The following is a 27,166-nucleotide window of genomic DNA, read 5'->3' on the forward strand; positions in this document are numbered from 1 at the left end:
TTTCCATGGTTTCATAATTTATTTGAATCATTAAAAAAATGTCTCAGAAAATAAATGCAGTGACTGTATTTTCTGGTGGTGTAACTCCAAGACAAAAGAGCACTTCCATTAATTTTGTCCGTTTTATTTATGTTTGGGATGTTTTTTTTTGTGCAAACAATACGTTGTTGAACATTTTTGGTCACGCCTTTTTTAGATGAAAAAGACGAAACTCTTGGGTTTCGAAGTCTCACGGGAGGGACTGACGCACGCTATGACAAGCAAACAAGCGAATGACGTTTTGCGCATGCTCATGGAGAGCTATGGAGCTAGAAGGGGTAAAAGTGTTAAAGACAAAGGACTAAACAACCCAGGAAAAGAGGCTAAACGATTAATTTCAGCAGGTTTATGACAAGCCTAAACAGTAGTATCAAATAAAGGGAAAGGTACGTGGCAACAGAAACATCTACGAAATATGAAGGGTTTCACATGCATACTTACGCTATCAAAAGAGTGGCATATACAGCTAGCTGCCCATAGTATAATCTAGTCGTTCTACTGGATTTTAGCTAGAGCGATTAATTTGAATATCATGTAGATTTTAAACATATTTCGTTAATCTGTAAATATCACTTGTGTTACAGAATAGTGAAGAATGCCAAGATTCTCTTGCCCCTGTTGTTGTCTAGCTAAATCAGTTTAGTGTGATGTTGCCTATGCCACAAGCCTGCTTCTCTTATCCAGTCAGCATCTAGTAGAAATGTTTACCTCTTGTGTTCCTTCCTTCTGACCACTGCTGAAAAAACGCTTTAGAAAAACGTCTGGTAATCCCTCTTGTTATTTCAGCATGACAAACACTTGATTTGGGTGGGAACCTTATTTAACATGCATTTCTGCCTCTTGTCTTCCTAACACAGCTGTTTTCCTAAGGAGTCCTGTCTGTCTACACATCACCAGAGCCTCATGTCCCTCACATCTTTTGCACTGGAACTAACTCTTCGTGGTGGAACCGTGGTCCTCTTTGGGTTCTCTAGAAATGGAAAGAACTAGTAAACTCTAGTCTGGTGACACTGGAGGTGAAGAAAAAAAGTCACGAGGACAGACATCAGAATGGAGGAAGTTGAAAAAAGAGACACATGCTCTTGCTTCTCTTTCTAGTATTTGTTTAGCCATAGATGTGACCTTGGGGGTTCATTATCTTTTTATTCTGACGTAGCTGGATAAATGTTCACACCCTCCTTTTCGCTCTCGTAATTCAATCTGGGCCTTACTCCAAACTTGGAACACTTTGTTTTCCAGCAGTTTTTTAAAACCTTCTACCAATCATCCCTTTTGAAACGGCAGGTTTAGCTGATGTGACCTGGCCCACCTCAGTGTCACCCAGTAACCCACCTTCCTCATCCCTTGCCACACGCACGCCCCTCCAGCAGCTGAGAGGTTGCCATGGCGATGGTAGTCGTGTCGGCATAGCGACAGGGTGACAGTGATGGGGAGTGCTCCATTTTCCAGTAAGGGGAGGGGGAGTGGGGGGCTGCAGGACCTGGGCTGTATGCCATGGAAGCTGAGCAAGCAGAAAGGGGTGGCGGGAGGAGGGGAGGAGAGGTCGGACCTGAGAGAGCATGATCTCTCGACCCCACCGGCCCCGCCTCCACCCCCCATCTACCACGAGAAGCAACGGCGGGAGCTGTGTGCTCTGCATGCACTCAATAACGTCTTCCAGGACGGGGCAGCTTTCAGCAGGGATGCACTCCAGGACATCTACCAGAGGTGAGGGGTTAAGGTTGTGTCTTCTAGGGCAGTGTTCCCATTTTTGTTGTAGCCCCAGACAAACTCACCTGATTCAACTCATTGAGGGCATTGTGATTTGTTGACGAGTTGAATCAGGTGTGCTTGTCCGGGGCTACAACATAAATGTGTGCTTCTGGGGGTACTCGAGGACTGGAGTTAGGAAACACTACTGTAGGGGAGATATTTATCTTCTCCATTCTCTGTCTCACTCATATTCCTCCCCTCTTTCAAAGTCTCCCCCTCTCTTTCTTTCTCCCCCCTCTGCATCTCTCTCTCCCATTTTTAGCCTCTTTTTATCTCTCTTGTTTCTTCTGTCCTCCTCACTCTATCTCGTCCCTCTCTCCACAGATTCTCTCCCGGCACTCTGGTAACCCCCCACAAGAAGAGCGTGCTGGGAAATGGGAACTATGATGTGAATGTCATTATGGCCGCCCTACAGACCCGAGGGTTCGAGGCTGTCTGGTGGGATAAAAGAAGGTACACATCTGTTCTCATTAAAGCTATATGGTCTTCTACCCTATCTAGTTATTTAACTAACGTTTTTGTTTATTTTTTATTTATTGGCCCATCCACCAGTCGCCCTCTTCGGAGGACAAAAGTAACTTTGTTTTACATTTTTGTTTATACAGCTTTTTTGTAACATTTACATTTTAGAAACTTTCTAATCGCTTAGTATCCACAGATTGTAAGTTAAAGATGAATATTCAAGTTTCAAGTTTGTAGTCGTATGTACAGGATACGCATGGTATTCACTGTCCAACGAAATTCTTACTTGCACGTTCCTTCTCGATAATGCAACAACAATAAAAAATAAGATAAGAATTCGAACATAAAATAAATGGCTCAGTAGAATAGAATAAACATTTTAGCATAAGTATAATACAGGAAGGCACAATTTTATAGTACAGTATTTACATGTATCAGAGAAAGGGGGGAGAGGGGGGGGGGGGATGTTTAACTTGTGCAGTAATAGTAAATAAGAGCCTGGTAGTAGCAATTGTGGTGTGTGTGTGTGTGCGTGAGTGAGTGCATGTGTGCCAAGGTGCGGAGAGTCGGTGCATGTGGTCAGTCCAGTTCAAGTGTTCAGCAGTCTGATGGCTTGTAGATGGCCTGTTGGTATCAGACTTCATGCTCCGATACCGTCTGCCCAACGGTAAGGGAGTGAACAGCTTGTGGCTGGGGTGTGTGGAGTCCTTGATGATGCTGCAGGACTTCCTCAGGCACCGTTTCAAGTAGATGCCCCAGTGATGTACTGGTCTGTCTTCACCACCCGCTGGAGGGCCTTGTGGACGGAGCAATTTCCATACCAGGCTGTGATGCAACTGGGCAGGATGCTCTCGATGGTACAGCAGTAGTATTTGGAGAGAATCCTGGGTGGCATGCCGAATTTCTTCAGCCGCCTTAGGAAGTAGAGGCGATGTTGCACCCTCTTGACAAGAGTGGGGGTGTTGTTGGTCCATGTCAAGTCCTCTGTGATGTGGACGCAGAGGAACTTAATACTGCTGACTCTCTCTACTGCAGTCCTGTTGATGTGGATCGGGGCGTGTTCCCTCCTCTGCTTCCAGAAGTCAACAATCAACTCCTTTGTTTTGCTGATGTTGAGGGAGAGATTGTTGTCCTGGGACCACAATGCCAGTTCACTTACCTCCTCCCTTTGGCTGGCTCGTCGTTGTTGGTTATCAGGCCTACAACCGTGGTGTCGTCAGCAAACTTGATGGAGTTGGCGTCGTGCAAAGCCACGCAGTAATGGGTGAACGGGGAGTACAACAGAGGGCTGATGATAAACCCCTGGGGGGGGGCCCTATGTTAAGTCTGCCCATCAGGAAATCCAGGATCCAATTACAGAGGGTAGTGTCCAAACCCAGAGCTCTGAGCTAGGTGATGAGCTTGGCGGGAACAATAGTCTTGAACGCTGAACAGTAGTCAATGAACAGCATTCTCACATAGGTGTTCCTCTTGTCCAGATGTGTGAATAGCGATGGAAATGGCATCTTCTGTGGATCTGTTGGAGCAGTAGGCAAATTGTAGTGGGTCCAGTGTGCCTGGCATGCTGGCCTTGATGTGGCCCATGACTAGCCTCTTGAGAGCACTTCATGATGACAGGGGTGAGTGCGATGGGGCAATAGTCATTTGGGCAAGTCACCTTGGTTTTCTTGAGCACTGGGACGATGGTGGTCTCCTTGAAGCAAGTGGGGACTACAGCCTGGACAGGGACAGGTTGAAGATGTCTGAGAAGATTCCCAGCGGCTGGTCAGCGCACACTCTGAGGATGCGGCCAGGGATGCCATCTGGGCCGGCGGCTTTGTGAGTATTCACTCTTTTGAGAGTTTTCCTCACATCAGCCTCGGAGCACGAAAGCACCTGGTCGTCTGGAGCAACGAGAGCCTTCCTGGATTGCTCGGTATTGTCTGCCTTGCAGCGAGCACACAATGTGTTCAGCTGGGAGGGAGGCTTCAGTGGGCACCACACAGCTGGATTTCCCTTTGTGGTCCGTGATAGCCTGTAGTCCTTGTCATAAGGCGTTGCGAGTCAGAGTTGTCGAACATCGATTTGAGTTTTGTATTGTCTCTTCGCGTCCGTAATGGACTTGCGGAGCTCGTACCCGCTTGCAATGTACGTGTCGCACATCATTGATTCGTCTGGGTTTGTTCTGCTGACATTGAATGCTGCAGTACGGGCTCTCAGCATGGTACGGATTTCTCGTTCATCCAGGGTTTTGGTTGGGATACGTCCGGATTGTTATTGTGGATACAACATCAACACATTTCCTAATTAAGCCTGTGAATGACAATGTATATTCCTCAATGTTGATGGATGAATCCTGGGTGGATGAATCTTTGAACATATTCCAATCAGTATTCTCAAACAGTCCTGCATCATTGAGTCTTCCTTCTCTGTCCAGCGCCTCACTATTCTCTGTGTTGGTGGCTCCCTCTTGAGTTGCTGCTTGTAGGCGGGGAGTAGGAACAGAGAGACATGAAGTGGGGGCGGGGGAGGGCTTTGTACGCTCACGGATGTTTGTGTACACATGGTCCAGCACTTTTTCCTTTTGTGGGACAGGATACATGTTGGTGAGAATTTGTTTTAAACTTGCTTGGTTAAAATCTCCCGTGACAATAAATACTGCTTCCGGGTGAGCGGATTCATGCTAGCTAATGTTCTTGTGCAGTTCGCTGAGTGCTACCTTGATGTTTGCTTGTAGCAGTATGTACACAGCTGTGATAATAAAACATGTGAATTCCCTCCGCATATAGCAGGGTTATTTTATCATCAGAAACTCCAGGTGGGGTGAGCAGGCGCTCGAAATGTTTTCAATTTCGGTACACCAGGAATTGTTGATGAGGAAGCATACACCTTCCCCCTACTCTTACCAGAAGCCGCCGTTCGATCCATACGGAAAATAGAAAAGCCGTCTGGTTGAATAACAGAGTCGCGTGAACTGTCCATAAACCGTGTCTCTGTAAAAACAAAGACACAGGATTCCCTGATGCGATTTAAAGCCTTGCTCTGAGTTCACAAAGTTTATTTTTCCAGCGATTGGACATTAGAAAATAAACTTTGAACTCAGAGCAAGGCTTCAATTGCAGATAATATGATATAGTATTATTATACTGTTGACTATGGCTTTCCAAATCTCCCAACAGTGCTATTTGTAGGGTTAATACCAGAATAAATTATCTAATAATTCTCTCTTCGCAGCAAATCTGCTGAGATGGTTGTATGCCCCATCTATATAACATTCTGTTGGTGGCAATTTTAAATTGAAAAACACAGTGTTTTCATGCATTTTTATCCAAAATGATGCATGTGGACCATGCAGGAGATTTAAAATCCACAACATTGGTGTTGCAAGCACCATCCAACCCACTGAGCCACTGGAACCACAATGCTATGCTTGTTCATACTCTCCATCTTGTTTACTGCTCTCTGGTTTGGTTCATGTGTTGTCAGCAACTATTTCAGTCAGCTCAGCCCTGCTCAATTTAGTTAACTTCAATCACTGGCCGTACACCAGCAATAGAGGAAAGATGAAGGCATATTTACATATCCTCTTCATTCTGAATCCCAGTTGAGCACAAGGCAGCAAAAAAAGGAATAGGCTACTCATGATTACCCAAACAGCTATTTTGAAAATCAAAACAATTGCGACATACAGAGACATGTACAGTAGAGTGGGTTAAGTTGAGCCATTTTTTACATTCAGCATCACTACGTCAAGGGAAATATTGTTTTCTTTCTAATAATGATATCTACATATATTTCAGGATGTTGGGTATCCTGGAAATAAACTGAATACATATATACATAACTGTTTTGAAAACATAGCTTGTCCGAAAATAAGTGGTCTCTTTGCACAATTTACCCCAGGTATGGGGTAAGTTGATCATAGGGACAGGGTAAGTTGAGCCGCCTTGGCTCAACTTCATAGGCAACTTCTCTGCATTTTGAGGCTACTAGCCCATGAAACTGAGACTTGATACGTTTAGCAAGCTCAGACTCCATGTTATAAAATAAGTTACCGGAATCTTCAGTAATTTTGGTAATTAACAGAAAATCTATGCGTAACTTTGGTAATTTATACTTGAATAACTTTTTTTTAACAATTATTCATATACATACAGTTGAAGTCGGAAGTTTACATACACCTTAGCCAAATACATTTAAACTCAGTTTTTCACAATTTCTGACATTTAATCCTAGTAAAGATTCCCTGTTTTAGGTCAGTTACGATCACCACTTTATTTTAAGAATGTGAAATGTCAGAATAATAGTAGAGAGAATGATTTATTTCAGCTTTTATTTATTACATCACATTCCCAGTGGGTCAGAAGTTTACATACACTCAATTAGTATTTGGTAGCATTGCCTTTAAATTGTTTAACTTGGGTCAAACGTTTCGAGTAGCCTTCCACAAGCTTCCCACAATAAATTGGGTGAATTCTAGCCCATTCCTCCTGACAGAGCTGGTGTAACTGAGTCAGGTTTGTAGGCCTCCTTGCTCGCACACGCTTTTTCAATTCTGCCCTCAAATCTTCTATAGGATTGAGGTCAGGGCTTTGTGATGGCCACTCCAATACCTTGACTTTGTTGTCCTTAAGCCATTTTGCCACAACTTTGGAAGTATGCTTGGGGTCATTGTCCATTTGGAAGACCCATTTGTGACCAAGCTTTAACTTCCTGACTGATGTCTTGAGATGTTGCTTCAATATATCCACATAATTTTCCTTCCTCATGATGCCAGCTATTTTTGAAGTGCACCAGTCCCTCCTGCAGCAAAGCACCCCCACAGCATGATGCTGCCACCCCCGTGCTTCACGGTTGGGATGGTGTTCTTCGGCTTGCAAGCCACCCCCTTCTTCCTCCAAACATAACGATGGTCATTATGGCCAAACAGTTCTATTTTTGTTCCATCAGATAAGAGGACATTTCTCCAAAAAGTATAATCTTTGTCCCCATGTGCAGTTGCAAACTGTAGTATGGCGGTTTTGGAGCAGTGGCTTCTTCCTTGCTGAGCGGCCTTTCAGGATATGTCGATATAGGACTTGTTTTACTGTGGATATAGATACTTTGTACCTGTTTCCTCCAGCATCTTCACAAGGTCCTTTGTTGTTGTTCTGGGATTGACTTGCACTTTTCGCACCAAAGTACGTTCATCTCTAGGAGACAGAACGCGTCTCCTTCCTGAGCGGTATGACGGCTGCGTGGTCCCATGGTGTTTATACTTGCGTACTATTGTTTGTACAGATGAACGTGATACCTTCAGGCGTTTGGAAATTGCTCCCAAGGATGAACCAGACTTGTGGAGGTCTACAATTTATTTTCTGAGGTCTTGGCTGATTTCTTTTGATTTTCCCATGATGTCAAGCAAAGAGGCACTGAGTTTGAAGGTAGGCCTTGAAATACATCCACAGGTACACCTCCAATTGACTCAAATGATGTCAATTAGCCTATCAGAAGCTTCTAAAGCCATGACATCATTTTCTGGAATTTTCCAAGCTGTTTAAAGGCACAGTCAACTTAGTGAATATAAACTTCTGACCCACTGGAATTGTGATACAGTGAATTATAAGTGAAATAATCTGTCTGTAAACAATTGTTGGAAAAAGTACTTGTGTCATGCACAAAGTAGATGTCTTAACCGACTTGCCAAAACTATAGTTTGTTAACAAGACATTTGTGGAGTAGTTGAAAAACGAGTTTTAATGACTCCAACCTAAGTTTATGTAAACTTGCGACTTCAACTGTGTGTATATATATATATATATATATAGTATTCATTTATTATATCTGTGTCCATATCATGAGTTTCTAGTAGATAGACCATATGGTTTTAGAGAAAATAGCCTAATTAATTAAAAGAGCATCTAATCAACAATGGCATTATTTTCAATTAACTCTGCATTTCTTCCAAATATTGACTTTTCTTCACAACTGCCACCAGTTTGACGCCAAATCATTGACATCAAATACATATTGCCAAAGGATATTTCATGCTGAACCCTCATTAAACACAAATGGTATTCACATAGTTGAGGGTTTATATTTAAGATAATGTTTTACAGCTTTGTCATTCAATTTATATAAAACTCATCTTATTTAATTATTTCATTTTTTACATGTGATAAGGCCACTGATAATTAGACACCTGTGATAATCTGAAGTACCCACAAGGGCCACTAGATTTATTGTGCTAGTTTACATAAAATCCTTGCAAGATACCAAAATATACCCTCCCTTTGTAACCCTAGATAAGACCTTGTGTGCATCTGCTACTCTATCATAGACTCTCTTTCGCACAGGTACATGTTCGTTTTCTTTTTTGGCGTGACCCTGGACAACACCCTGTCGTTCTCCGCTAACATCAAGGCGGTGACCCGATCCTGTAGGTTCATGCTCTACAACATTCGGAGAGTACGACCCTGCCTTACACAGGAAGCGGCACAGGTCCTAATCCAGGCACTTGTCATCTCCCGTCTGGATTACTGCAACTCGCTGTTGGCTGGGCTCCCTGCCTGTGCCATTAAACCCCTACAACTCATCCAGAATGCTGCAGCCCGTCTGGTGTTCAACCTTCCCAAGTTCTCTCACGTCACCCCGCTCCTCCGCACACTCCACTGGCTTCCAGTTGAAGCTTGCATCTGCTACAAGACCATGGTGCTTGCCTACGGAGCTGTGAGGGGAACGGCACCTCCGTACCTTCAGGCTCTGATCAGTCCCTACACCCAAACGAGGGCATTGCGTTCATCCACCTCTGGCCTGCTGGCCCCCCTACCTCTGCAGAAGCACAGTTCCCGCTGAGCCCAGTGAAACCGTTCGCTGCTCTGGCACCCCAATGGTGGAACAAGCTCCCTCACGACGCCAGGACAGCGGAGTCACCTCACCACCTTCCGGAGACACTTGAAACCCCACCTCTTTAAGGAATACCTGGGATAGGATAAAGTAATCCTTCTACCCCCCCCCCTCTACCCCACCCCACAAAAAAAACACATATTGTAAAGTGGTTATCCCACTGGCTATAAGGTGAATGCACCAATTTGTAAGTCACTCTGGATAAGAGCGTCTGCTAAATGACGTAAATGTAAATGTACCTCTTCAGTGTCATTCAGTCTATTTTTTTTTCATCCCTTGCTGCTGCTCAAATCTTCCCTTCTCTCACTTCCTTGGCTGCTCTCTCAAGAACCTCAATGGGGGGCTAGACCCCTGCTTGTTTTATGTTTGTATAAACAGGGCATGAGTTCATACGCATGGCACATTGCAAAAATACTATGCATATTATGCATAAAACTGACAATGTAATGATCATTTGTATGGGGTATGGTGGCCATTGGCTCAATTTACCCCAAGACAAACATTTTGACTATATTAGCCCACACAGCTACAAGGATGCACTTTCAAGCTAGGTTTAGGACCTCATATTGTAGCTTATAGAGACCTTGATGTATAAAACGGTCTACTTTGGTGTAGATACATGCATCATGAAACCTATAACACAATAAATTAATTTGAACTTTTTGGGACCTTTTCCATGAAATGATGATCTCTTCCTAAATATTTGGTCACATGATTTAATTTTGTGTATTGTTTCCTAGAAACAAGGGGTGGCTCAACTAACCCTTTGGCTCAACTTACCCCACTCTTCCCTACAGACATCATCATGGATTGTACAACATTACAGTAGCTACTGAAAATCCACTCCTGCAAGACCTATGGAAGACTGTGTGATTGACTTGTGTATTGTGTTCCTGCAGGGATGTGGGCAGTATAGCGCTGTCCAACGTAACAGGCTTCATTCTGAACGTCCCGTCCAATCTGCGCTGGGGTCCACTGCGCCTGCCACTCAAACGGCAGCACTGGATAGGGGTGCGGGAGGTGGGCGGAGTCTATTACAACCTCGACTCCAAACTACGCAGCCCACACACCATCGGAAACCCTGATGAGCTCAGGTACTGCGTGCGTACGTCATCCCAATTATGGTGTCCTGTCCAGTAGATTAAGCCCATCATGATTTTCATTGTTCATTTTAAATACAGTGCATTCGGAAAGTATTCAGACCCCTTCCCTTTTTCCACATTTTGTTACGTTACAGCCTTATTCTAAAATGTATAACTTTTTTTTCTCATCAATCTACACACAATACCCCATAATGACAAAGCGAAAACTGGTTTTTAGACATTTTTTAAAATGTATTAAAAATAAAAAACATAAGTACCCTTTGCTATGAGACTCAATTGAGCTCAGGTGCATCCTGTTTCCATTGATCATCCTTGAGATGTTTATACAACTTGATTGTAGTCCACCTGTGGTAAATTCAAATGATTGGACATGATTTGGAAAGGCACACACGTCTATATAAGGTCCCACAGTTGACAGTGTATGTCAGAGCAAAAACCAAGCCATGAGGTCGGAGGAATTGTCCGTAGAGCTCCGAGACAGGATTGTGTCGAGGCACAGATCTGGGGAAGGGTACCAAAAAAGTCTGCATCGTTGAAGGTCCCCAAGACAGTGGCTTCCGTTCTTAAATGGAAGAATTTTGGAACCACCAAGAGCTCCAGTGTTCCTCTGTGGAGATGGGAGAACCTTCCAGAAGTACAACCATCTCTGCAGCACTCCACCAATCAGGCCTTTATGGTAGAGTGGCCAGACGGAAGCCACTCCTCAGTAAAAGGCACATGACAGCCCGCTTGGAGTCTGCCAAAAGGCACCTAAAGGACTCTCAGACCATGAGAAACAAGATTCTCTGGTCTGATGAAACCAAGATTAGACTCTTTGGCCTGAATGCGAAGCGTCACATCTGGAGGAAACCTGGCACCATCCCTACGGTGAAGCATGGTGGTGGCAGCATCATGCTGTGGGGAGGTTTTTCAGCGGCAGGGACAGGGAGACTAGTCCGGATCGAGGCAAAGATGAATGGAGCAAAGTACCGAGAGATCCTTGATGAAAACCCGCTCCAGAGCGTTCAGGGGCGAAGGCTCACCTTCCAACAGGACAACGACCCTAAGCACACATCCAAGACAAAGCAGGAGTGGCGTCGGGACAAGTCTCTGAATGACCTTGAGTGGCCCATCTCTGGAGAGACCTGAGAATAGCTGTGCAGCGACGCTCCCCATCCAACCTGACAGAGCTTGAGAGGATCTGCAGAGAAGAATGGGACAAACTCCCCAAAGACAGGTGTATTTTTATTTTTAATACAATTGCAAAAATCTAAAAACCTGTTTTTGCTTTGTCATTATGGGGTATTGTGTGTAGATGCATTGAGGAGTACACCATATCAGTCACTGGCTTCATCAATAAGTGCATCGATGACGTCGTCCCCACAGTGACTGTACGTACAGTGAGGGAAAAAAGTATTTGATCCCCTGCTGATTTTGTACGTTTGCCCACTGACAAAGAAATGATCAGTCTATAATTTTAATGGTAGGTTTATTTGGACAGTGAGAGACAGAATAACAACAAAAAAATCCAGAAGAACGCATGTCAAAAATGTTATAAATTGATTTGCATTTTAATTAGGGAAATAAGTATTTGACCCCCTCTCAATCAGAAAGATTTCCCAGACTATTTGCATTTTTGTGGTGTTCTTTCTTAAAACTGCATTGTTGGTTAAGGGCTTGTAAGTAAGCATTTCACTGTAAGGTCTACTGTTGTATTCAGCGCATGTGACAAATAAAATTTGATTTGATTTATATTGTGGAGCATCCAAGAGAGAACAGAATTTATATGTATGTATCCACTAGGTGGTGCCACATAGTAATACAAAATAAGTTCAATCAGTCTCATTCCCTTAGCTAAATAATAGATAATTACACGGCCACCATCCACAATGGTGATCGATCCTTGCCTAATACCTAATGAATAACAAGCTGATATCTTTATTCTTCTGTTCTTTCAATTCCATCCACACAACAGGAAGTTCCTACGTCACCAGCTGAGAGGGAAAAACTGTGAGCTCCTATTGGTGGTGTCTGAGGAGGTGGAGGTCCATCAAACATGGAGGTCAGATGGCTGTTGATTGAATGTGCCCGCCAACCTTTTCTCTACCGGATTAGACTTTTCCCAGTTGCTGCTCAGGATAACAGGCGTGGTCCAATCAGGGGACAAATTGAAAAGCAGATGGGGTTGTGCTCAGCCAATCACGTAGATGCACACTGGCCAGATGTACTTTTTGTGCTTACTCACCCATTGCTGGACTCAGGCTGATGAGACCTGAAGCGATGAAGGAAACGGACGCATACAGGGAGGTCATGAAAAAATCACACTACACATCACTTAGATTTATGAACATTTATGTTTGGTTTTTGGGATTCTATGTTTTTATATATCAATTGATGACTATTTTTCAATGTTACTTTCGATTTTTTTTGTACATTTACTGTTTCCAGTGTCCAAGTATGAGAGGCGTGTGACTGTGTAAAACTACGAGTATCTATTTCTCCCTCTATCTCCCCCCCTCCTGTTACTGTTTACCCCTGTACTGTATATTCACTGATGCGTCTTCATGTAACTCTCCTCCTTTTCTTTGTGTATCTCTCTATTTGTTATTCTCTGCTCTACTGTGACTGTACATCTCTTCTTTACCTCAGTCTCTCTTCCTCTGTCACCCCCCAGTGTATGGACCTGAGTGTATGCAGCTGTTTTATCCTCTGTTGCTGCTGAGACCATCTCTGTCTGTTAGGAACTAGCAGGGTTTTTTACTGTCTTCAAATTACAATTCCTCTTAGCTAAAGCTGTGTTAGGCCCAGGTATTGACAAACGTCTGTATACTGTAACATGGTAGAGCCAGGGGGTTTTCTTGACCATGTGACCTGACCAGGAAAATCCACCAACCTGTGTTATCTGCTAATCACAACCCATGGAGAAGTGAAAGTGAAAGAAGAAAGGCATGAGTCCAGCCAGACATGTTGTTAGTTTTGAAATCAGCAGAGGGATTTCTGTTTGTTGATAGATCTTTATCATCACAACAACATATTGTGTATTATTGAAGACTTGATAAGGCCTTAACTTGTTTACAGAGGAAGCAGACATTATTCTCTACCTAAAGAGGGGTTGTTGAATTTTGCCCCTCATGGGCTCAATCCCAACAGTTTTCCTATTCATCTGAGCATCCAATCACATGATTAATTCAACTGATAATTTAATAATTTGCAACAATCACTAATCATGAGACAAATCAATGAGGTGGTTGGACTGAGGCTTCCCCTAGGGGACTTCAGGTTGGGCAACCAAACTCCCAGGTAGAAAATCCCCTCTACTTTAAACCAGGGTGTTTGGAAATAAAACTCAGTAGTGACATAGTGGATTTTGCTTTTTGCCATGACAATCCCACCCACCTTCTCCCTTCTATTAAAGGGTCCAGGTTATGTTATTGTTTTCCACAAAAATAAAATGCTTGAAATGGCACTTTATATACACTCCTTTGTGAGGATGTGGCTTAATTTCTTGAGAGTGAAATTGGTGTTGGAATTTGGATGCAAAATAGAGCACATTTTATAAGAAATGGGCCAAGGGTTGGCGACTTTATTATCCTGCTACTGCTTTTGTGTCATCTGCGTGCGCGGACCCATGTTCGAGCGTTAGCTCCAGGCTCGAGCTGACAGCGTTGCTTTGGCACTGTGGAACGAAGAGCGCGCCTAGGACGAGCGTTTGGAAGCACGGGGACGCGCCAAGCAGTGCAGATGTGTCGCAGATTTGAGAAGTCACTGTACATACGGAAAGATCTGGTACAAGGAAGTGGAAGGGAGAAATTCAGTTCCAACTTAAACGAAAACAAAGCTCAGTTTGTAGAGGGAGGGTTGGGGGAGGAGAAAACAGTTTTTGAATCGCGACGCGTAGAGACTTGTCATAGCTTGTATACAGTTACTTTATAGTGGCGAGCTAAACTAACAGCAGTTATTCTCATTTCTACTGAATACATTTATTTCAAAGAGCAAGCAGAACGTTCAGTATTGGACCAATGGAGCTGTCAGCGATTGGTGAACAAGTGTTTGCTGTGGAATCAATAATCAAGAAAAGAGTTAGAAAGGTAAGGTATTCATATTGGAAATAAAACGCATGTACCATAATTACATAATGACAATTACGCAATTTGGAGAATATCCATTGTAGGATACCCTAGATCCAGTAGGGAACACAGCTGGCTATATTGAAAAGCACTTGTACCAATAGCCTATTTATATCCAGTATCCACTGAATATAAACATGGAAGGGGGCGTGAGTGTTGGGAGTATCCCTTTAACATAAAGTGGAGCTTGTTGCCATTGCATTACATTATAGTCAGGGTGGCAGCTATCTATCCTAATATGTGAAACAGAATAATCATATCGGAACCGAAACCTTGCATTCAGTCCTGTGCATAGGCAGAATAATAGCCCACGGGTTATACAATTACGCTATTAGGCTATTGTGCATTTGTGAAGTGCTACGCAGTTTCGCGGAGGAAATGTCAAATACAGGTTTGTGGGTTATTAGGGCGCAGAACGTGGCCGCCTATGGACGCGCATCCATAGGCGTGAATTAATGTATGATACTAAGTCCTTATAAGTGTTGGGTCTTTAATATCGTATTTTGCACTGCATTAAAAGTGAACTCGATACCTTAAGTACATGAGTCATTGTCGGTGCAGACGCGCATCCACCATCAACCGTTATTATAGCCATGCAGTCCCGTTACATAGGGAAAAACGTTGCCTGCTGTCAAATATTGTTGTTTTCAATAATCAGTGTCCTACCCACACATAATTGTATGTAATGTTCTTAAGAGTGTGTGTGTGTGTGTGGGGGGGGGGGGGGGGTGTGTCTCGTGAGGATCCCAATTCTCTCCAGTCACCAGTGCTCTCGTGCGATGACGTCATGCTATCTAGGAGCTGTCAAAGTCGATAAGCTATAGGATAACGTCACCTGGAATTAATTCCCGGTAATGACATAGTATAGATGAGAAGACATACTTTTCCTGGATTTTCAAAGGTTATTATAGGCTACCTATCTCTGTGCTTGGAGTGGAGACCGTAAGCATAGCAACATCACAATCAACATCCTCCCCACACACTCTCCTCTCTCTCTCCCATACTGATGCTTGTCTCCAACGTTGTGTGTCACAGGGGAACGTGGAATATCTATTGAAGTGGAAGGGATGGCCCCCCAAGTGAGTATTATCACTATGACATCATCATCATATCCAGTAATTCATGACAATGAGTCATGCAGAGTATTATTGGATGGATAAGTAACCACGGCGGTCTTTATCTGTACAGATACAGTACATGGGAACCAGAGGAGCACATCTTGGACCAGCGTCTGGTGCAGGCCTATGAGGAGAAGTAAGTCCAAGAGACACTGCATGCTATAGAGCGCATTACGTAGAGGCCATACCTAGCTAACGAATATCATAGTACTGATAACTGTACTGTAGTAGTAGTACACTGTACTATCATAGTAGTAAACTATACCTGTTGGTACTGACTGATCTAACCATTCCACCAGAGAGCAGAAGGACAGAGCCCTAGGGTACCGGAAGAGAGGACCCAAAGCTAAAAGGATTCTAATACAGGTGGGATGGGTTAATTTTATATATAATGTCTCTGTCTGATTAGACTAGGGCTGCAAAGGAAGGGTATATTACTGGAAAATTTAGAAGTTTTTGATATCGTTCAAGGATTTTATGTTATCTATCACAAGACATCTAGTGGCCAATTTGGGTACTTCCGTTAGTCACAGGTGTTTGTAATAATCTCTGGCCCTCTGTGTGGCTTTATCACATGTAAAATATATGACTCATTGAATAAGATTATTTTAAAATAGAAAATAGTTGGAAGAGTTGCAGAGTTAATTTAAAATAATGCCATTGTTGATAAGATGTTTTTTCATTAATTAGGCTATTTTCTCTTGAACCATATGGTCTATCTACTAGAAACTCATGGACACAATATAATAAATTAATACTGTATATGAATACATTTTTGTACAGTTATTCAAGTATAAATTGCCAAAGTTACAATAGATTGCCATATGTTTTCTGTTAATTACCAAAATTACTGAAGATTCCGTTAATTTTGCAATCCTAGATGAGACAGAATAATAGGTTGGCATACTAAGTAAAGGGGAAATTATCTTGGAGAAACACTACTACTGTATAAGACATCTTTATTGTTCCTCCCTCTGTAGAATACTATTTACAACATGGATCTCCGGAGCGCCCACAAGGCCCCAGAGAAGCCTCCAGCTCACCTACGTCTCTCCCCGACTCGCTCACTGGAATCTGAGGCAGAAGACCCGACCTACGGGGCCTGTAGACGGAGCCTACACCCCCGCCTGGCCCACCGCAAAAACAAACCCAGAAGGTCACAGTTCATGTGCCTGGCCTCTCCCCCTGGCCCCCCTACCCCCACACAGGACCCCACACATGATGACTGGGGAAGGAGGGAAGAGGAAGATGACATAGAGGAGGAAACTCGACAGGAGCAGTCGGAGCGAGAGACAGAGATATGCAGCGGCATTCTGAATGGTAAGCGTGTTAGTCGGCCTATTCACCAAATGGGCCAAATTTTAAACCAGGACATTGCTGTGTGTGTCAACCAGTTAGTCAGTACAGTACAGGAGGCCCCCTGGACAGACAACCAGGAACATAAGCTCCACCATCCCATCCAGGGCTGGCAACTGGCACAGCAAACAGACAAGTCGTGGCAAGGGAGAGGGTTGACTTAACAGGGTTTCATGTATGACGCAGACCAATACATGTCAAACTTCCTGGTACAACACAGATAGTCTATGCCAGGGTTCTTCAATTCCGGTCCTGGAGGGCCGAAACACTTCTGTTTTTTATTTCTACCTGGTAGTTAATTGCACTCACCTGGTGTCCCAGGTCTGAATTAGCCCCTGATTAGAAGGAGAGGATGAAAAACAGAGGTGTTTCGGCCCTCCAGGACCGGAATTGAAGAACCCTGGTCTATGCGTAGCCTACAGGCAATGTACTCACCATACAGTGCTCTTATTAATCTCGGTCAGTTAGTTCAGAGATAGACTTGATGCAATCACAGCAATCTTACCCTCTTCCTTTCTCTTTCCCTCTCTTCCCTTCCCTCTCACCCTCTTTCCTCCCTATCCCCCTTTCTCTCTCACCTCCTCCCCCACCCCCTTTCTCTCTTCCTCCTTCAGGGCAGGATAGGGCAGAGGACTGGAGTTCCGTGATTGGCTCAGAGGAAGTGACCGCGTCAGAGCGGTCCTCTGTTTGGAGCCCAGGGGAGGTGACCGTGACTGACGTCACCATAAACTCTCTCACAGTGACTTTCAGAGAAGCCCTGGCAGCCAAAGGCTTCTTCAGAGGCTGGGGCTTAGAGTTCTGAAACACACAGCAGCATACACAGACGAAACCGGGTCTGGGAACAGAATGAGCGATATGGAAAGTGTGGCTCTTGACACTGTTTGGACTGTGTGACCACTTTTTCTCCTCATCCCTTTACCCTTCTTCCCTTTCTGGCCTTGTGATTGACCTCTGTCCACACTAACTTCGTTCAATAGGCATACTGTATTGTGTAGTGTACAGTATATACTGACTACATTGAGATGGGCATACACTCCTTCTACATTGAGCTATACACAGTATACTGTATACCATATCCTTCTGGACTGTTATTAGATAAACATGTGGCTTAGTAGAGTCTTGAAATGATTTAGAAATCCTCTGCAAGATGACTTCATCAGCCTGCATGCCTTTCTCCTCTCCTCTCTCTGGATACACACTGATACTCAAGACATTTTGGTTACCCACTAAAGCCCTGCGCAACACATCCAGTGTAAACTAACTTTAAAAGTGGAACCAAAAACCTATATAAAAAAACAGACTTAGGAACAGTCTGTTCTTTTCTGAATTGCACTGTATTTACGTCATGATGTTGATGTGTCATCTTTGTGGAATCTTCCTTGTCGCCTCCCATTGGTCAGTGGCTGTTTATCCCACTCCCAGTCCCAAACCGAGACTGATGGGTCTTGTGACTAATGTTCCCTCAATTTTTTTTGGGCACTGAGCAAATGTCAGGTCTGCTGAGCGTAAACTTGAATGTTGTGAAAATTCGGTGCAACTTCTGGCGCACACTGAAGCTGTACCCGCTTTAAGTTAGTTATAACAGTGGCCAAGTAGGCAACTGTGGCAATTTGATCGTAATGTAGGCCTATCACAGTGGCCTACCATGATTATTAAAAAAAATATGAATCCCATAACATTTTAACATGGAAATAGCTGCAGTCCTACATTTACATTTTAGTCATTTAGCAGACGCTCTTATCCAGAGCGACTTACAGTTAGTGAGTGCATACATTTTATTAATTTTTTCATACTGGCCCCTCGTGGGAATCGAACCCACAACCCTGGCGTTGCAAGCGCCATGCTCTACCAACTGAGCTACACGGGACATTCCATGAGATTTTTTGAAAAAAACATTTAGGGATTGAAATTAAGCTGTTTATCCACTTGTCCTTCAGACAAGGAGGTGACTGAAAATGTTGTGTTGTTTGATGCAAGAAACCACTTTACAAAATAAAATGCATAATTATTCCCATACCATTATTAAAGAGAATCAGGAAAATTATGCTACCCTCTGCCTATTGGCTACTTAGCTTATTCAAGCCTGTCTCAAAATATGACACTGCCCCCTTTAAGACAGAAACAAGCTCTTTACCTGACATGCTTTTCAAAGATGGCTAGAAATGCATACATTTTGTGCTCTGGTAGGAAGCAACCACTCCCCCATTGCTGACTAGAAATTAGCTTAACTGGGCTAATAACTCACTTGCAAAGAATATGAACAAATGTACACACGTGGCTACATGCAGCTCTTGCTTTGATCTCAAAACAAGCGCATCTACTCGCGACCACTCATGCTGTAAACACAGTCCAGTTCAAAGTGAATGGCACAGATCCATATATGGCAATGGTCTATTTGCATATAGGGATACTGCAGCTCTAATTTGTTATGGCGCACCGGTCTGTGTAGAGTATGGGCCTGAGTCGTGCCTGTCAATGCAATAGAATCCTACTCCAATGCGCTCTGCCTACAAGAAAATCTCTTGCAGTTAGTTTGGTTTCGGTATGTTGCATTGAAAGTGGCTAATATTGCATTGATTCGATCACAATTTGCACAGTAGAGGGAAACATTGATAGTGTTAACCAAAGGGGAAAACTAGAAAGTTGAGTGAAGTTCAATCTCGTGCTTCTCTGCACAGGCTGATATTTCTTCTGCACGGCAGTCCCAGGAGAGCACGCAGCTTAAAGGGATCATTGATTGTGACTCAGTAAAATGATCTCCGTCTGCGACCACAATGCAGCGAGAAATTATGGAAGTGCCTGATGTTATTGTTTCTGTAGAGCTTTTACGGTTTGTACACGTGCTTCTGCGCACACCCACCCAACAATGCAACACTAGCTGCCCCCTATTTTTGGATGTTTATTCATCTTATCCTTTGGGCTTGAAGTAAGAATGCTTCTTACACCTTAACTCCAGGGAGCGGAGAAACAGACTGAGAAGGGGAGAGGGATATTGTGTATTTCTAGTCCTTATTTTTCTATATCGATCTGACAATGTAATTCCATGTATTTATTCTTTAAAGGAGAAACCTTGTGTATTAGTAAATACAGAGGAACTTAAATGTTTTTATACTCTGTAGTTCTGATGACTAAACTATGTGCTGATGCTGTAGCCATGACAAGGCTCATATTTTATATTATTGCCAAATGTGGTTTGTTGCTTCTGCTGCTGCTTAAATATTCACTGCTGAGCAAGGAACTGTTGCACTTTATTATGGCTCGTCTAATCGGAAAAGTGATGTAATAAATCTACAAAAACCATCCAGTCTATGTCTATGAGATTATTTATATTGTACTCAAAATAAATGTCTATCTTTAATTGTTAATGTGTGGTTGATTTCTTATTAAACTGAACTAAAATATAAACGCAATATGCAACAATTTTAAAGATTTTGCTGTTACAGTTCATATAAGGAAATCAGTCAATTTAAATACACTCATTAGGCCCTAATCTATGGATATCACATGACTGGGCAGGGGCGCAGCCATGGGTGGGCCTGGTAGGGCATAGGCCCACCCAATTGGGAGCCAGGCCCAGCCAATCAGAATGAGTTTTTCCCCACAAAAGGGCTTTATTACAGACAGAAATACTCCTCAGCACCACCCCCCTCCCCCCTCCTCTGACGATCCCGCAGGTGAAGAAGCCGGATGTGGAGGTCCTGGGCTGGCGTGGTTACACATGGTCTGCGGTTGTGAGGCAGGTTGGACGTACTGCCAAATTCTCTAAAACAACATTGGAGGCGGCTTATGGTAGAGAAATTAACATTCAATTCTCTTGCAACACCTCTACTGGACATTCCAGCAGTCAGCATGCCAATGCATGCTCCCTCAAAACTTGAGACATCTGTGGCATTGTGTTGTGTGACAAAACTGCACATTTTAGTGGCCTTTTATTGTCCCCAGCACAAGGTGCACCTGTGTAATGATCATGCTGTTTAATCAGCGTCTTGATATGCCACACCTGTCAGGTGGATGGATTATCTTGACAAAGGACAAAATGCTCACTAACAAGGATGTAAATTTCTGCACAAAATTTGAGAAATAATATTTTTGTGCATATGGAAAATGTCTGGGATCTTTTATTTCAGCTCATGAAACATGCTGCATAAACGTTTTTGTTTAGTGTATTATTGGCTGTCATGGGTGAGATAAGTAAATGTGTTATCCGTCCCACCAATGTTTCTGATTTACATTTACGTCATTTTAGCAGACGCTAATCCAGAGCGATTTAGTGAGTGCATACATTTTCATACTAGCCCCCCGTGGGAAACGAACCCACAACCCTGGCGTGGCAAGCGCCATGCTCTACCAACTGAGCTACAGAATCCCATCCCTCAACCCATTTCATCATGTGATGGAAATGTAGCTAGTAAAATAAAAGCAATTTCAACATACAGGTATTTTTTCAATGGTACAAACATACTTTATTGTACAATTAAATAATTGGCAAAAAAAAAAACACCAAAATAACTTAAAATAAGAAATGTATGAAAATGGAGCAACAGTTTATTTTTTGCTTTCTCTCAGCAAGCACCAAAGTATTTTAACAGTAAAGAAAGTGGTCAAAGATTCCATTTGAACACTAAACACATTAAAGTCATATTTCCAGTTTCTTTAGGCAGAAAGAAACAAAAGCAAAACAAAAGTTGTTCAGTTGCCATGGTTTGTACAGTGATTCAATATGTATACATTTATATGCATGTACATTTAATGAAAATGGCATGATATACTCAACAGCCCCAGAGGGCTGTGAATGACCGCAGTCATTTTGCATCACCATTACATCTTCAATACAAAAAAGTTGAATCTATAATTCCTGTAGCTTCAAGTTTTATTTTCAAAAAAATAAAATTAAATAATATCTATATATAAAATACAAGTTTTTCCCTTGTTTTTTTTTTATAAAATAAGTCTCAAGATATATTGCCACTGTTTTTCCCTCCCCCCAAATCCCTACCTTTAGAGAAAAATAAGTGAACTTGTGAAATATTGTGTAATTCTTTAATGAGGCAAAATTACCAATTAATTTTCTGACCACACTAATAAGCCTTCTCCCGTTTTGTTTTGTGCATGTGTTCATGTGAATGTGTTGGTGTTCACAGCAATCAAGATGGTATTTGTTGCAATAACCCCAGTTCAAAAAGATTTATACACAAAGGCTCATTGGTGCTCATGACCTACACCACATTCTGTACCTTTCAGAAATCAATACTTTTACATAGTTTAGTAGGAGACCAGGTTGCTAGGTAACCAAATCAAAAGGAGATAAAAATCAGGAGTAGAAAAAGAGTCTCTGCTCATCATAGGTCTGAAAGTCTGTACAGCTCAAATATATGGTTTTCATTGTATTACAAACAGTATTTCATTAAAGTCCAGTTTTTTCTTTGTACAGTAAAAACATTAAATTAAACCCAACGGTTAAGGGGAAAAGAAGAAGAGGGGCTTGTGGCTGGGAAGAGAGGAGGGGAAGGGAGGCATTGTTCCAAAACACATGATGAGGGGAGTTTATTCCTAGGAAACCCCTCCACACCCTCCCTCTCCGTGTTTCAGTTCATGAGTATATATATATATATATATATATATACACACACACACACACACACACACACATACACACTACAGAGCCATCCATCAATCCTCCAAATCAGCTGGCAACATCAGTAGTAAGTTTCTCATCCATCGTCCTGTAGTAAGTGTAGGGGTAAAGGGGGAGTGCACATTCATGGGAGAGAAGGTGTAGAACAGGGTTCAACAAACTCGGTCCTGGACCCCCCCCTGGGTGCACGTTTTTTTTGCCCTAGCACATCAGTTGATTGAAATAATCAAAGCTTGATGATGAGTTGGTTATTTGAATCTGCTAAGGCAAAAAACAAAACATGCACCCAGCAACACTGTTTAACTTGGATCCCTAACCCCCTAACAAAACCATTAAAATCATTTTTTTGCCCTTCTTTTAACACTCTTGGTTTTAAGAAAAATATATTCTATGTGAATTGTAGCAGTCGCAAAGTACATCTGCCCCCCCAAAAAGATATGTTGTGACGTTTGTTTGTAGATCCAGCAAAAATAATATTGATAATTATAATTTTAAAAACTTCTCTGCAAAACAGATACAATCATGACTGGTTTTATGGAGGAAAACAGAACGATAAAAAGGTCCATTGTATTAACTCCTCTAAATTTTCCACCACATTTTAAATCTTAAAAATCTTAATAAAAAAGGCAAAATTCTCAGTCCACAAAAATATTACTTGAGTCATATACAAAGGGAGAAATCTCTCCTTTCCAGAAACCCCTTAAACATTTTGTACACAATTGGCAAAAATATATAGATATATATTAACAGCAATAACTTACCATTCGTTCACTTTATTCATTTATTGACTTGTAGATTTAATGGTGCATCTCCCATAGGAAGTTCAGTTCTTTTCATTTATACATCAGAAAAATATTAAATAAAAATAACTTCTAAAACAGCCATCCCCCCTTCCATTCCATCCCAGCCAGACCCACGAGGACAGTTCTTCAGAGCACTGAGACAGACGTAGTAGTAGTAGTAGGCTACATAATGTCTAAACTGTTGTGGTTAATGTTCGTTCCCAGGTCCTGGTTATTACCCAACATGTCCGACTGCCCTGTGCCATGCAAGCCCCCCATCCCACTTATCTGGGACATCATAGCACTCGGGTCCGAACCAAACGTACCCGGGTCCCCAGAGTTAGCCTGCTGTTGTTGTTGCTGTGACAATTGTTGTGGGTTTTGGGGGGCCACCATGCCAGGGTGGTGCTGGGAGAGGTGACCCAGGTGCGGGGAGCCTGTCTGGGTCTGGGGGGAGATGCGGTGAGGGGAGGGCTGGGGCTGCATGCGTGGCGAGGGGCTGGAGTGGGGCGGCTGGGACTGTGGCCGAGGGGAGGGCTGAGGGGAACGCACCTGGTTACTGAGGGACTGACCGCCCAGAGCCTGGCCCTGGAGGTGGGGGTGTGGGGACTGGGCCATCTGCTGCTGGGGGCTCATAGGACTGCCGTGCTGTGCGGGCGAGCCCCCTCCTAGGTGTTGCTGCTGGAGAAGTCTCTGGTGGAGGGCCTGCTGGAGCATGGCATGGGAAGACTGGGGCTGGGGGGGACCACCTTGGCCTTGCTGGGGACCCTGCTGCCCCTGTTGGAGCTGCCCAGGCCCCCCACCCCCATCCTGCTGTTGTTGCTGCTGCTGTTGCATCTGCATCTGGTGCTGTAGCCTCTGTTGCAGGGCTGTGGCTACCTGCTGGGACATGGTTCCAGGGTAGCCCTGTCCTTGTTGGCCCTGCCCTGGACCCGGCTGGGGCCCCTGGGGGCCTCCCCCACCCTGCTGCGGCCCTCCTCCCCCTCCACCAGGCTGGGTCTGGCCAGGTTGACCAGGCTGGACCTGATGCATGAAGCCCTGCTGGCCCTGACCCTGCTGTTGGGGGGGCTGGGGCTGCTGGAACTGACCATTGTTACTCATCTGTTGTTGTTGTTGTTGTTGTTGCTGCTGCTGCTGCTGTTGTTGTTGTTGTTGGTGTTGTTGTTGTTGTTGGAGGTGCCTTCTCATTAGAATCTCTCTGAACTGGGGAGTCATGTTGGACATGGGGGTGCCTTGGCCTGGCATACCACCTTGTTGTTGCTGTAGTGCTGCCATTTGCTGCTGTTGCTGCAGACTCACAGGCAGGAGAGGGCGCTGTTGCTGCTGCAACTGCTGTAGCTGAGCCATAGAGGAAATATTTACGCCTCCTCCTCCCTGGACCATGTTCATCCCTGGCTGGGCTACTCCGGGGTTTACGTTCACCTGCTGACCATCCATGACCACCTGGTTACCCCCAGGCCCTCCAGGGCCCATTCCTGCCCCACCAAGGGCCCCCTGGAACCGCACGCCTCCAGGCCCCCCTCCTGGCCCTCCTCCCGGGGCCCCCGGCACCCCTGGACCTCCCTGGTATCGGGCAGCTCGCTGCTTGATGAAGGCAGCCATGAGAAGGGGGTTGGAGCGGAGGATGTTGAGGACCTGTTGCTGCTGGCCGGGGGAGCTGGGGGAACGGAGGGTACGCAGGAGGTCTTGTAGAGCTGCCTGGGGGAGGTTCCCTGTCCCAACCATCGCCGCTGCCGCCCCGGCCACGCCCCCTGGACCTCCCATCAGCCCCATTAACCCCCCTTGCCCTGCCTGCTGTTGCTGCTGACCTTGATGCTGTTGTTGCTGGGCAAGCTGCCGCTGCTGCTGTTGCTGGGCGAGCTGTTGTTGTTGCTGCGGTGTCAGGTGACCCATCTGTCCCATCATGCCTTGCCTCTGCTGGGGGGTCATCCCACCCGGGCCGCCCCACTGCTGTTGGTTGGGATTCTGGAGCTGGGCCTGCTGCTGGAGCTGAACCTGGGGAGAGAGCTGGGTCTGGGGGCCGACTTGCTGCTGCATACCTCCTTGCCCCACCACCATCCCCTGCTGCTGCTGCTCCATATGAGTCCTCCCTGCCACACCCTGGCCCTGGGGAGCCATCCCCTGGTGCCCTACCATGCCTGCTCCTGGGAGGACCATGCCCTGCATCTGAGCCTGGGGGTTCTGGTGGTGGGGGTGAGGGGGCATCATGCCTCCACCCTGGGCCGCCTGCTGCCTCTGGAGGATCTGGGCTTGAGCCTGGGCCATCTGACGCTGGGTCTCTGCCACACGCTGGATCTTCAACGCTATCTCCACCGCTGCCGGAGGTGGCCCCTGTTGCTGCTGCTGCCCCTGGGGCATGGAGCCCTGGCCGGGGTTTGCCTGCTGCTGTGGAGGAGTGGCTGAGCCCAGACCGGGTTTACCCAGGGACTGGTGGAGGGGCAAAGCTCCTGGAGGTCTGGGGGTGTAAGGGGGAAGACCTCCTGGCTGCTGCATCTGCTGGACATTTGGAGACAGGCCCTGTTGCTGCTGTTGGACCATCTGTTGCTGCTGAGGAGAGTTCATCATTACCCCTCCACTATGCTGCTGCATCTGCTGCTGGAACTGGTGGTGCATGTGGTGCTGCTGGGGAATACCGCCCTGCTGCTGCTGCTGTTGTTGCTGCTGCTGTTGCCCTGGAGGGCCCTGACCCATCCCCTGCTGGGGTCCGGGGGGCATGTTCCCCTGTGTGGGGGTCTGAGGCGTGGGGGGCTGCGTGCCCACGGACATGGGGGTACTGGGCCCCGTGGTACTGTTGTTTCCCGGGGACGGTAGCCCACCGTTGCCCCCCGGTCCCGGAGGTGGCTGACCCACCCTCTGCATGCTGGCCATCCTCCTCCGCAGCATCTGGGCCTGCTGGAGACGGTGCTGGAGCTGCTGCTGCCTCAGCTTGTGCTTGATATTCAGACAGAATGGTACGGGACACTTGTTCTCCTGGCAGTGCTTGGCGTGGTAGCAGCATAGGGCGATGAGCTGCTTGCAGATGGGGCAGCCGCCATTGGTCTTGCGCTTGCAACCTTTCGTATGCTGCACCACACGCTTCATCTTCTGGCAGGACGGCAGGCTGCAGTTGGCGTTGCGACACTGGCAGGCATGGACGAGAGACTGGATGCAGCGCTGGATGCTGAGGCGGCGCGAGTCCCCAGGGTTGGCGATGGACGAAGCGGCTGCGTTGTTGCTCTCGTCGTCCAGGCCCAGACCCAGCTTCTCCATCTTGTGGATGTGGCCCTTAGAGTTGTAGCAGGTGATGCACAGGTCATAGTCCTGGGACAGAGAGAAGAGAAAGTAGCACATAGGTGTTGGTAACACCACACTTTACTTATCTCATCATCCCCTTATAAGAAATACCCTAAAACAAATCTAAATCTTAGCAGTTTGACTTTTCAGCCAGTTTCTCTTCAATCCTCCCTCTCCTGTACCCTCCTTGCCCACTCTATACCCCTCCCTCCCTCCCTCCAACCCCCTTCCCCAGAGCTGGGTGATATGGACAAAAAGTTATCACGATAAATTGATCCATTTTGCGTGATAACAATATATATATATTATATATAAACAGGTACTGTCTCATAAGTTGAAAAGTCCTTCCTAACCCAACGCTGTCTTTCTTCTGTGAGCTGCTCCACACTACAACCAGTTGTGAGCTGCGCGCTCTTGCTGCCTGACAGTTGATATTTCACTCAAACTAGGCTGTGTATGGTGCGTGTGATAAATAATCTACATAACGAACTAACTTTGGGAAGTCATCTGTTTTTTTTCATCAATTACATAGCCTAGATTGAAAATAGCATTATTACAATATTGTTTTCACTGACATGGATGATTGACTGGCCCGGAGGGATAACAAAACCTCCCAGGGCCAGCGGGCAGCCCTGTGTGTCGAGCCCTGCAATGAGTAGATGGGAGAGGCAGGACT

General features: G+C 45.0%; 3 protein-coding genes across 4 annotated transcripts in view; 2 read left to right on the plus strand and 1 right to left on the minus strand.

The window, feature by feature from the left end:
* The first annotated feature begins 282 nt into the window (after positions 1-282).
* josd1 (Josephin domain containing 1) lies at positions 283-13,676 on the plus strand. 2 transcript variants are annotated; one of them, XM_084141407.1, is made up of 5 exons: positions 283-425; positions 897-1,746; positions 2,116-2,244; positions 10,017-10,211; positions 12,175-13,676. In XM_084141407.1, exons 2-5 carry the CDS (start codon positions 1,466-1,468, stop codon positions 12,275-12,277), a joined length of 708 nt encoding a protein of 235 aa, XP_083997533.1. In that variant the 5' UTR covers positions 283-425; positions 897-1,465; the 3' UTR covers positions 12,278-13,676. The 2 variants fall into 2 exon arrangements, with proteins under 2 accessions (XP_083997533.1, XP_083997534.1); XM_084141408.1 differs by having other exon boundaries at positions 287-425; positions 10,017-10,222.
* Positions 13,677-14,119: 443 nt separating this feature from the next.
* Positions 14,120-18,682, plus strand: LOC311100643 (chromobox protein homolog 7-like). Its single transcript, XM_084141573.1, has 6 exons — positions 14,120-14,287; positions 15,362-15,405; positions 15,515-15,580; positions 15,744-15,810; positions 16,425-16,764; positions 17,415-18,682. Exons 1-6 carry the CDS (start codon positions 14,219-14,221, stop codon positions 17,600-17,602), a joined length of 774 nt encoding a protein of 257 aa, XP_083997699.1. The 5' UTR covers positions 14,120-14,218; the 3' UTR covers positions 17,603-18,682.
* A 2,562-nt stretch (positions 18,683-21,244) lies between these two features.
* LOC311100841 (histone acetyltransferase p300-like) overlaps positions 21,245-27,166 on the minus strand; it is a 49,297-nt gene continuing 43,375 nt past the window's right edge. The window contains exon 29 of the mRNA XM_084141817.1: positions 21,245-26,517. Within this exon, the coding sequence (XP_083997943.1) occupies positions 23,401-26,517 (3,117 nt within the window). The 3' untranslated portion in view covers positions 21,245-23,400. The remainder of the gene's footprint in view (positions 26,518-27,166) is intronic.

This window comes from Coregonus lavaretus, assembly GCF_964263955.1.
Source record: "Coregonus lavaretus genome assembly, chromosome: 25".
In the NCBI taxonomy this organism is placed as follows: Eukaryota; Metazoa; Chordata; class Actinopteri; order Salmoniformes; family Salmonidae; genus Coregonus; species Coregonus lavaretus.

Coding starts and splice junctions, on each gene's coding strand:
- josd1 (XM_084141407.1), top strand. CDS start 1,466: ATGGGGAGTGCTCCATTTTCCAGTAAGGGGAGGGGGAGTGGGGGGCTG. Junction 2,245..10,016: donor GTCTGGTGGGATAAAAGAAG/GTACACATCTGT, acceptor GTGTTCCTGCAG/GGATGTGGGCAGTATAGCGC. Junction 10,212..12,174: donor GGAAACCCTGATGAGCTCAG/GTACTGCGTGCG, acceptor TCCACACAACAG/GAAGTTCCTACGTCACCAGC.
- LOC311100643 (XM_084141573.1), top strand. CDS start 14,219: ATGGAGCTGTCAGCGATTGGTGAACAAGTGTTTGCTGTGGAATCAATA. Junction 15,406..15,514: donor TGGAAGGGATGGCCCCCCAA/GTGAGTATTATC, acceptor TTATCTGTACAG/ATACAGTACATGGGAACCAG. Junction 15,811..16,424: donor CTAAAAGGATTCTAATACAG/GTGGGATGGGTT, acceptor CTCCCTCTGTAG/AATACTATTTACAACATGGA.